We start from the raw sequence: 11,105 nt of genomic DNA, 5'->3' as shown, positions 1-11,105 counted from the left end.
CTCACTCTGTAGACCAGGCTGGCCTCGAACTCAGAAATCCGCCTGCCTCTCAAGTGCTGGGATTAAAGGCGTGCACCACCACTGCCGGGCCTGAATTCTTGTAACTGAAAAGATGGAACTATCTTGGACCTTTCCCATCCTTCCTTTTAAACTTGGGTGGCAGGACCTGCAAACTGAAGACAAGCATGTACGACCTCACTGGCTTTCCCACAATGATACCATCCCCTGCCCCACTGAACGTGTGACTATAATTTCATGCAATACAGACCTAAGACATAAAAAGCAAAACAAAAACATCAAATGTTTCTACTTAGCCCATCGTGGCTCCTGTGTTTCTGATCAGTTTAAGAAACTAGTTGGTTCTGAGCACTCACAGTCGCTCATCTCGGAGACTAAGCATTCGCTTCATGGTCGCATATTTCCTTGTTTTCTTTTGCTTCCCCTTGAAACAGAAGTTTTCGAGTTAAAAGAGCTGGAAACATCTTTTAAAGTTTCTCTTCTCCTATTTTTCTTCCCCCTTCTCCTTTCCCCAAACAGCACCCAGCCCCCCCCTCCCAAAACATAAGTTCCTTCGAACTAAGACCAGAATGGAATCAATCAAACAAACAAACAATAAACAAGGAAGCGCCGAATATCTATTTGGCCAAGGGCTGAGCTCCCATTTGCTCCCCAAAGCTCTCTGACAAAGCTCTCCCACTCTGCTCACCATGCTCGCGCCGTACTCTTGGTTCTTCTGGAATCGCTCACAGCGCGACACTTTACGTCATCCGCACGCTCTTTCCGGCAGAGGCCAACCCGGAGGCGGAAGCTGCTTTGGGAAACGGCAAAGCTCCGAACCGGCTCTTACCGCTGGTGGAGTTCGACACTGGAGATTTTTTTGGGGGGCGGGTGGAGGGTAGGATTTGTGCTGGATGAGGCCGCTGCTTCCTCGGACCCCAGAACTAGGACTTGGACACGCTGCAGCCCCCGTTCGGGTAACGTTTCTCTTCACGCCCCAGCCGGAGGCAAAGCCCAGCCGACCCACAGGCACCAGAGTTGCTGAAGGCGAGTGAGAGAAGAGGGGAGGAGGGCAGAGGGTTCGGAAATCCTGGGCACCCCTTAGTTTGACAGTACATTCTGGTATTCCTCTGGCACATCAGGGCTCTGTAGTTCAGCCTCGAAGCTCTGGTTATTGATTGGTTTTCCTTGCGGGCGTGGAACTTCGTGAGGCTGGGTGTACCATTCTTCGGGAAGAGAGGCTTGTAATAGCGCTTGAGGACATCCTCCAATATTCTCCTTTCCTCTCTCTCTCTCTCTCTCTCTCTCTCTCTCTCTCTCTCTCTCTCTCTCTCTCTCTCTCTCTCTCTCTCTCTCTCTCTCTCTCTCTCTCTCTCTCTCTCCTCTCTCTCCTCTCTCTCTCTCTCTCTCGTGTGTACAAGCACGAGCGTGCAGGTGCATCAGAGCCGAACCTGGAAGCACCCCGCACTCCCACCTCCGCTTTTTTGCTAGATTGACTGACCAAAAAGCCCAGAGATACTCCCATCCCTGCCCTCCGGCGCTGGAGTGACAAGCACACTACGTCTGGCTTGTTTTCTTACCAGATCCTGGGCATCCAAGCTCAGTGCTTCTTGCTTAGTAAGCAAGTACTTTACTCATTGAGCCAACTACCTCAGTTGTGATCTTTAGATGATCACAAGAAAACAGGTGCATAAACTTCATATATAAGAGAGGGATTGAACTGCCGCCAGTCAAACGCAAAGTCCCATAATCAATGCACCAGCTTGCACTGTTATACCATGAACATTTACCAACCCTGGGATATGATGGGGAACCATTGCTATTCATTGTGAAGCCTGGTGTGCTGTCTTTAACGAGAGAGGGAGAATTTGTGGGATTGAGAACGAGAACATCTGCAGTGTTTGTTTTTGTTTTCTGTTTTTCATTTGTTTGCTTGTTTGTTATTGCTTTTAGAATGTATTCTAGTTCTTCTTAACCATTTGGAGAGGTTTCTTTTACCCCTCGAGGGACTGTGGAAGGCCAGGGACAGTTTTCCTGGAAAGGGATGTGCAGCTTATGAGACTTGTAGACCATGTAAAACTTCATTTTAGTTGGCTCTTTTGAGCCCTTTGTTTTACTGATGTTGAAGCTGTGCCCTACCTAGATGCTCAGAGGTCAGTTTGGGTCGGTTGGGTTCTAAGGCTTGTATTTTTCTTATTGCTGACCTAGTTTTTTTTTTTTTTTTTAAGATTTATTTATTTATTGTATGTAAGTACACTGTAGCTGTCTTCAGACACACCAGAAGAGGGCATCAGATCTCATTACCGGTGGTTGTGAGCCACCATGTGGTTGCTGGGATTTGAACTCAGGACCTTCGGAAGAGTAGTCCTGAAGTGACCTAGTGATTACTGGGTTAAAAGATGTTCACAGTATAACAGTGCAAGCCGGAGTTTGACTGGCTGCAGTTCAATCCCTCTCTTAAGTTGCTTACTTGCCGCATTACTTTGGGCCATCAATTGGTGCCTCTGTTCCTTTGTCTATAAAACTAAGATAATCATCATAGTACCTGTATTACCAAGACATCACCAGGACCTGTGTTTTCATAATCATAATCATAGTCCCTAGAAATGCTTGCCATGAAAGTCTTTTCAGCCACTTCCTGTTAAGTTTTTCCAACCCAAAATATTATACCACTTGCATGTTCATGTGTTTTTACTATTTTGAAACTTGACCGTGTTGGTGAATCTGACTAAATTTTCAGGTCTCTGTAATGGGTCATTTTGTGCTGGTTTGGATGTCTAACTGGTGTCCTTCCTGTTGTTCTCTTTGAGACACACATGTCTTCAGGTCTCTCTGTCGTTCACCTATCTGTGGGTTGTGAATTTTTGGTGTTGAAATCATTTTACTATTGACATATCTTCAGAGACTTTACTTCTGCTTTACCCCCGCCCAGAATTCCTTATCTTTTGACAACAGGTTGTGTCGGCCTGGCTATCATTCATGGGTAGAATTAGCAGCACCCATATTTTTAAAAAATCAAACATGTTAGTGATTAAGCATTTAGCCTTTTTTGCGGGGTGGGGGGTCGGAGACAAGGTTTCTCTGTATAGCACTGGCTATCCTGGAACTCACTCTGTAGACCAGGCTGGCCTCAAACTCAGAAATCCACCTTTCTCTGCCCCCTAAGTGCTAGGATTAAAGGCGTGCGCCACCACTGCCTGGCAGCATTTGCCTTTTAAGTAAACATGGTCAATTATTTAAAAAAAAAAAAAACCTGGAGATTGATTAGAAAAGATGGGGGGGGGGGGAGAGAGAGAGAGAGCGAGAGAGAGAGCACCCTTGTGCACTTGATTGATTGTGAGCACTCAGAAGAGAAAATTGCCGAGCTAGGTAATTTGTAATTTGCTTTTAATTTCAGGGACTGAAAGAAAAACCCATGAACTGTTTTTTTTTTTTTTTCTTCTTTTATTTTAAATCAGTTTGCAGGTTCTGTTCTGAGAACTTTCTGATCTTTGATTGTTAATACATGATAAGGAGCTGACTCAGTATTGGAACACTGTGGGGGTTGAGAACATAGTTAGCAGAGTGTTTTGCTGCATTGTAATTTTGTCATAATCTGGGTGTCTCAAAGCCGACGATTAAAGCCTCAGCTATTAAATGCCATCCTTTCATGGGGATGGGAAGTCGTGTGGTTTTGACTGTTGGATGGAAGTGGAAAGTAATTACTTTTGACTGCACACTTGTGAGAAAGAGTCTCTGACACCCCTGAGTCCACAGTTTGAATACTTAATTGGCCTTGGACTTTGTTCTCCTTATTAATTGATCTAAATACATTTTGAATACAGTTATGACTAGTGGGAGAGCCCCTAGAGAAATCTTATATTTCAAGTTAATTTAGAGATACTATTTCTATTTTTTTTAAAGATTTATTTATTTATCTTATGTATATGAGTATACACTGTAGCTGTTCAGATAGTTGTTAGTTTTTATCTGGGTTGTTGGGAATTGACATTTAGGACCTCTGCTCGCTCCAGTCTACCCCACTGGCTCCGATTGGCCTGCTTGCTCCACTCACTCCAGTAGACCCTGCTTGCTCTGTCCCTGCTCCCTCTGGCCCAAAGATTTATTTATTATTATAAATAAGTATACTGTAGCTGTCTTCAGATGCACCAGAAAAGGGCGTCAGATCTCATTATTGGTGATTGTGAGCCACCATGTGGTTGCTGGGGTTTGAACTCACGACCTTTGGATGAGTAGTCAGTGCTCTTACCCACTGAGTCATCTCACCAGCCCCTATTTCTAGTTTCAGACTACATGTTTACATATATCTCATGGGCCATATGTTGTTTCTCCAACAAACATTTCTTGCTGTTAATTACTTTTTAATTTAACCTGATGACTTTAAATGACGTAACAGGGCCAGAGAGATGACTTGATGGTTAAGAGCACTGGCTGCTGTTTCAGTGACCCAGATTTGGCTCTCAGCACCGACATCTGACAGCTAACAACTGCCCATAAGTCTAGTTCCAGAGGATTTAACACCTTCTTCTAGCCTTCACAAGAAACCACACACAAACACACACACACACACACACACACACACACACACACACACAGAGAAAGAGAGAGAGAGAGAGAAGACCCATATATATATAAAATAAATAAAAATAAAAGATCTTTAAAATGTGGTAATATATGGTACAGTGTGTTCCCATAGATCTTGATGTTGAACTGGTTACATGTCACCTTAGAGGTACATCACATGTTTATTTACATTTATTGAGAGGCCATTCTGTCCCAGACAACATGCTAGCTACTGTTAGAACAAAACAAAAACAAAAACAAAAAGCTTAACCTCTGTTGAAGAATAACTTGTAAATAGTTAAATACTGTGCCAAGTGATCAACTATATAAATTCACATATTTTGGAAAAATTAGTGTTCATGTTCAGCCTTCTGCAAGGGTCCTGGTTAGAGTATGGTTGCTTAACATACCCTACAACAGTTAAGAGTTTGTAACATTAGTAAATACTATAGTATATTATTTTACCTTTTTTTTTTTTAAAAGGAAAGGTCTAGTGTATAACCGGCTGGCCTTGAACAACTGAGGCTAACCTAGAACTTCATTTGTTTGTTTGTTTTGAGACAGGGTCTCTCCATATAGCCCTGGCTGTTCTGGAACTCCTCCTGTAGACCAGATTGGCCTGGAACTCCCAGAGATCTGCCTGCCTCTGCGTCCCAAGTGCTGGGATTGAAGGTGTGCTCCACAGTGCCCAGTAGTCGATCCTACTACTTCAAACTCCTGAGCACTAAGATCCCAGGTGTGCACTAGCACACCCAGTTCGAGCTTTGCTGAGGATCAGCCCTCATGAACTGAGCTACAACCAGAGGCCCTCATTTTACCTTTGAAATGGCTCTAGCCATTAATTATCTTAGGTTTAAATTTCAGTTACTGTTTTTTAGTGACATATTTTTTGAAGGGTTATTAAATGCTTAGTCTTCATTGTTTTTCCAGACTTATGAGGTGGTTTACATGTCGTCCTGTGTGTGTACATGTGTGTGGCGGTGTTCATATATGTGTATGCTTACAGGATATGTGTACATATGTGTCTGTGTTCATATGTGTATGCTTACAGGATGTGTGTACATGTGTGTGTCTGTGTTCATATATGTGTTTGCTTACAGTGTGTGTGTACATGTGTATGTCTGTATTCATAATATGTGTATCTTTAAAGGGTGTGTGTACATGTGCGTCTGTGTTCATATATGTGCATGCTTGCAGCTATTGTATTTGTTTAGGTGGTTTGATATTAGCATTATAATGCTAATATTTGTTGCATTTTGTGTTCATTGTACTTTCTGGCCAGTGATCAGATAATGGTAATTTAATAATAACAAACATTTTGCATAATATGATAATAGTATTAACTAGTAGTCAATAGTTAATGATTTCTTCAATTTTCTTTTTTCTTTTTTTTTTGGTTTTTGGAGACAGGGCTTCACTGTATAATATCCCTGCCTGTCCTGGAACTCACTCAGTAGACCAGGCTGGCCTCGAACTCAGAAATCTGCCTGCCTCTGCCTCCCAAGTGCTGGGATTAAAGGCGTGTGGCACAACCGCCTGACGATTTCTTCCAATTTTCAACAGAGATCTGGTCCATGTTATTTTAACCCTCATCTACTTTGGAAAAGTTCAAATGCAAGGATAGCTTCAGGTGTAAATGGTAAAGCTATTTGGAAGAAAAAGCAATGGAGACCTTCCAAGTATGAAATAGTTTTGGTAAAGAAGGAAATGCAAGTAGGCAAATAGTATGTAGAAAGGAGTAGAAAAATGTTTAGTAAAGGTTTGAACCTTGCACTGCCCATGTTGGGACAGTGATTAGGGGAGTGAAATACAGTATTCCTATCTGCTTTTTATCTAGCTTTTTTCTAGTGTTAACTTCTTACATAACCACAGTATCATGTCTAAGAATTAGTAGATTATTTCTTACTAAACTACAGACTTTTGGAAATCACAAAAATTTCAGCTCACCTTCTTTTTCTATGTAGAACCTAATCCAGAATTCCACATTGCATTCAAACTGTAATTTTTTTTAAAAATCATGGTCTCATTATGTATCTCTTATAGCTTAAAACTTGCTATCTACAGCTTCAAATTTGTCAGGAATTTTGTTTTGAATTGTAAGTATTGAGCTTTTCTTCACATTAAGTTGGGAGTGATGACAAATGGCTATAATCCCTGAATTTGAGAGATGGGGACAGGAGGAGTAGGAGTGTTAAGGTCATCCTCAGCTACATAATGAAATTGAGGCTAACCTAGGCTACATAAAACTCTGCCTCCCTCCTCCCCATAGAATAACCAAACAAACACAAAAAAGATTGCTCTTCCTTCAGTTATATACTTTTTTCTCCTTAAAACTAAGATCGGAGGGGTCTGTAAAGATGAGTGCTTGCTGTTCTTCCAGAGGATCAAGGTTCTGTTTCCAGCATCCACATGACAGCTTACAGCTGCCAGTTCCAGAAGATTCAGTGCCTCCTGCTGGCCTTTAAGGGACCATGATTACAGGTGGGCCATACATATACATGCAGGCAAAACACACACGCATAAAATAAGAAAGAGTGTAGAGGGCCAGCAGTATGGTGCATCAGGTTGAAAGTGCTTGCCACACAAGCCTGACAACTTGGATTTGATCCCTGGAACTCATAGTGGAGAGGGAAAACCAACTCCTGGAAATAGTCCTCTGACCTCTATACAAGCCATGACCCATGCATACCTGTGTGCATACGCTGATAATAGTAACAAAAATAAGTAAACATTTAAACTTACTTTTAAAAAGTAACTTGAAAGTAGTGGATCATAATAGAGGCAGGGATTTTAGCTCTCTGTGTGTGTGTGTGTGTGTGTGTGTATAACAATTGCAAAATTCTACCTCACTGGGCTGTGTATCTGGCCATTTGCCTGCCATTTCATGCGTGGTTAATAAAATAACAACTTCCTAGACTTATTGAGGGAGACGGCTTGTCAGGTTCAGAGAATTACTTTTGAAATATTCTTGCTGTAGCCAAGTTTGAGTAGTCCAGGGTTACCTGAGCATAAAAGCTACTGTGGGATGGGGACGTGGGGGACTGTCCTCATTCTGTGATCAACATGGAAGAGTTTATTTTATAGACAGAAAAAAACATCAGGGTAAGAGGAAGTAATAAATTGAACAATAATTATTTTTTTCCCTTAAAAATACTAAAAATATATTTGTTGTTGATTTAGACATATTGTCAACTCCAAGATTTTTGGAAATCCTTAATCTTTCTGAGCTGACAGGGCTCCAGAAAATGGCCCAGCAAACATTTTGGACTGAATATATAAAAAAGGAGCTTAAGGGGCTGGAGAGATGGCTCAGTGGTTAAGAACACTGACTGCTCTTCCGAAGATCCTGTGTTCAAATCCCACAATCACATGGTGGCTCACAACCACCCATAATGAGATCTCTTCTGGTGCGTCTGAAGACAGCTACAGTGTACTAAGATATAATAATAAATAAATCTTTTAAAAAAGAAAGAAGCTTAAAAAAAATAGAAGCAGCAGCCAAGAGAAATAAATTCAGACGCTAGGTTCGTGTGTTTAATCTCAGTAAAGGCCGAAGTGAGGAGTAGGAGTTAGACGAAGCTGTGTAACAGTGAGATAGTATCCCAAAAAGACCAAACAGATAAAATCCTAACAGATGGAAGGAGCCAGTGGGTCAGAACTCACCCAGTTAAAGTGAGGGAGAGAGTTTGGGAAAACTTGAAGCAAAAGAATGCATTTTTATTTTAATTATATATATGCATGTGTGTCAATATGAGGATATGTGCATCTGAACACGGTTGCCCACAGAAACCAGAAAAGGGAATCAGGTCCCCTTGAGCTAGTGTTACAGGAGGTAGTGAGCCACCTGGCATGGGTGCTGGGAACTGAACTCAGGTCCTCTGCTTGAGTAGTACTTGGCTTAACTGCTGAGCCCTCTCTTCAGCTCCATATGTAAAGCTTTAAGCACCTTGTCAGCTGTCTCTAAAGTTCAAAAAAGTTTGAGGTTTTACTGCTTTTTAGCATATGCAGGCATATGGTGCCAGTGTTGCCTGCACTCCAGTCACTTCCCCATCACTGTTGAGATTCCTTTCCACATACACAGAGTTTCTGAAAGTTGGTTTCTTCCATGTCCTGTACATGAACAGCAGCCCACTTGCTGTATGGTAAATGAGGACTTACAGGGAGAAACTCTTTTTTTATAGGAATTCCATCTAAAGTAGCAATATATAGTGTCATTCTGTACTTGGGGAAACACTGCTTGGACAGTTCTTTCTCGGTATTAAGAGTTACATACCATTTATATCTTTGAAGTATAGCCCTGTCCTGACAGGTGTTAGTGGCCAGTGATGAAGGATATCAGGCCAGGCCCATGGCAGAGTTACGTCTCTCAGTTTCCATACTGGGTACTGGAGCATCACCTTGGGATCTCACATATATTAAGAGACAAGAATTCTACCTCTAAGCTGTATCCCCAGGCCTGTTAAAAAGTGCTACCAAAATATAGCCAAAAGCCCCTAGTATTATTATTATTTTAGAAAACTGTATTTGCTACAGGTTACATACTGCTGGTAATTGTAACATTTGCTAAAATTAAAAAGTAATATTTTCAGCCAAGCATGATGGCATAGTGTCTGTAATCCCATCCCTTGGGTGGTAGATGCAGCAGAATCAAGAGATAAAAGCTGGCCTTAGCTACATCAGATGTCCTTCTAAAACAAAAAGATAGGCAGCCACCAAAGAAGCCTGACATGGCACACACACACACATGCACACACACCACACCACACCACACAGAGCAAGCAGCTTTTCAGGCCTCTCCTTATGGCCCATATCTGTAATGTCCTACTGTGTCTGCACAGGGCTCAGAGTGATTAGCAAACTGGTCCAGATAAAAGTGGAATGCTGAGCTCTCTTTTTGAATATCTGCTACTTACTTCGTTTGATTCTGAGAAACTCAGTCTTGTTTTAAAGAGAATGATGCAAAGAGAATCTAAAGAGAATTAAGGAACATAGAATTGCTTTGGTTCTGGTCACCTTAACCTTTATTAGGCTAAATTTTAATTTAACTGGTGAGGAATATGGCTTTCTCTAGTTTCCCATAGGTGAGCTTGACACTTGCACTAGACAGAATGGTCTTTTGGAATCTTCTCATTCACAACAGAATGGTATGTTGTGATTGTTTCTGGCTGTGTCCCAAGGAATGGGTTCTGGGTTCTAGAATTTGTCCACAGAGACAGATTCAGAGCTGCAGAGGTTTGGGGCTGATCTGAAGACGGAGCAGGGACTTAAATCTTGGCTAAATTTAGGTATGCTGATTACTGGGTGGATGGGGGAAATCTGCTAAAAGACAAAAGTCTTTCAAGATTCAGAAATAGACCCTTATTTCAGTAGTGCTTAGTAGTGTGGGAGGTTGACTCTGAACGAAACAAAGAGGTAATAAAACTGAGTAATTATGAGATAAGTGGTCTGCAGGGTTTTAATAAAATCTTGTTAAAATTTTTGACAAGAGATTTTTTTCCTTATGAAACTTTTAGATAAACTTTAGAAGAAAGCAGGAAAAAGTCTTTGTGATCTTGAGTTAGGCAAAGACTTTAAAACTATAGAACCCAGGAAACACAGAGCTAAAGAAATGGCTCAGCGGTTAAGAGCACTTACTGTTCTTGCAGATCAAGTCCCACTACCTTATCAGGCATTTCATACCTGTAACTTCACAATAGGGGACCTGATGAATTCCAGCTTAGGTGCTACACATACAAACACACACACACACACACACACACACAGACGCACAAACATACACACACACAATTTAAAAATAAAAAGAAACTATAAAAGAGAAGGTTGGATTTCAGCAAAATTTGAAATGGTTACTTTTTAGAAAGTTCAGCTTCCATTACGAATTGAAAAGGAAGGCTAGAGAGATGGCTCAGTGGTTAAGAGCACTGACTGCTCTTGTAAGGTCCTGAGTGCAATTCCCAGCAACCACATGGTAGCTCACAACCATCTGGAACGGGATCTGATGCCCTCTTCTGGTGTGTCTGAAGACAACGACAGTGTACGCGTATACATAAAATACATAAATCTTTAAAAATTGCTTTATTAAAAAAAAATAATTGAAAAGGAGAGCTAGAGAGATGGTTTTTTAGAGTTATGAACATTTTCTATTTTTCCAGAGGACCTGAGTTCACTTCCCAGCACCCATGTTGTACTCAACAACAGCTGGGAACTCCAGGTCCATGGAATCTGACACTTTGTTCTGGCTTTTACAGGTATCACACACATGGCACACACACAAATATTCACACAAGTTAAAAAAAAGAAAGCAGGGGGCAAGCAGAGGGCTTACATGTAGAGTCTGTAAAGACCTAGAGCTCAGCAGGAAGAAGACAACGTGTTTGAATAGCCATCTTATCACAGAAGCTATATAATAACTAGTACATACCTGACAGGATGCTCAGAACTCCTAGCCCTCCGAAAATGCAAGTGAAGCTAGAAGTGGTAATTCCAGCACTTGGAAGATAAAAGCAAGCAGATCTCTGTGTGTTAGAAGCCAGCCTGTGCTACAT

The 11,105-nt window shown here is 41.5% G+C and overlaps 2 protein-coding genes across 2 annotated transcripts in view; one reads left to right on the top strand and one right to left on the bottom strand.

The window, feature by feature from the left end:
- Fcf1 (FCF1 rRNA-processing protein) overlaps positions 1-805 on the bottom strand; it is a 12,267-nt gene extending 11,462 nt beyond the window's left edge. The window contains exons 1-2 of the mRNA XM_031355403.1: positions 707-805; positions 375-442 (exon numbers count right to left, since the gene is read on the bottom strand). Coding sequence (XP_031211263.1) covers positions 375-442; positions 707-709 — 71 coding nt within the window. The 5' untranslated portion in view covers positions 710-805. The remainder of the gene's footprint in view (positions 1-374; positions 443-706) is intronic.
- An 18-nt stretch (positions 806-823) lies between these two features.
- The window catches only part of Arel1 (apoptosis resistant E3 ubiquitin protein ligase 1), a 54,642-nt gene continuing 44,360 nt past the window's right edge, over positions 824-11,105 (top strand). Inside the window, exon 1 of the mRNA XM_031355398.1 lies at positions 824-1,044. The gene's annotated coding sequence lies outside the window, so the exon portion shown is untranslated. The remainder of the gene's footprint in view (positions 1,045-11,105) is intronic.

Source organism: Mastomys coucha, unplaced genomic scaffold (assembly GCF_008632895.1).
Source record: "Mastomys coucha isolate ucsf_1 unplaced genomic scaffold, UCSF_Mcou_1 pScaffold6, whole genome shotgun sequence".
Lineage (NCBI taxonomy): Eukaryota > Metazoa > Chordata > Mammalia > Rodentia > Muridae > Mastomys > Mastomys coucha.
Note: the sequence above shows the minus strand (reverse complement) of the source record. Positions and strands in the feature narration are given on the sequence as shown.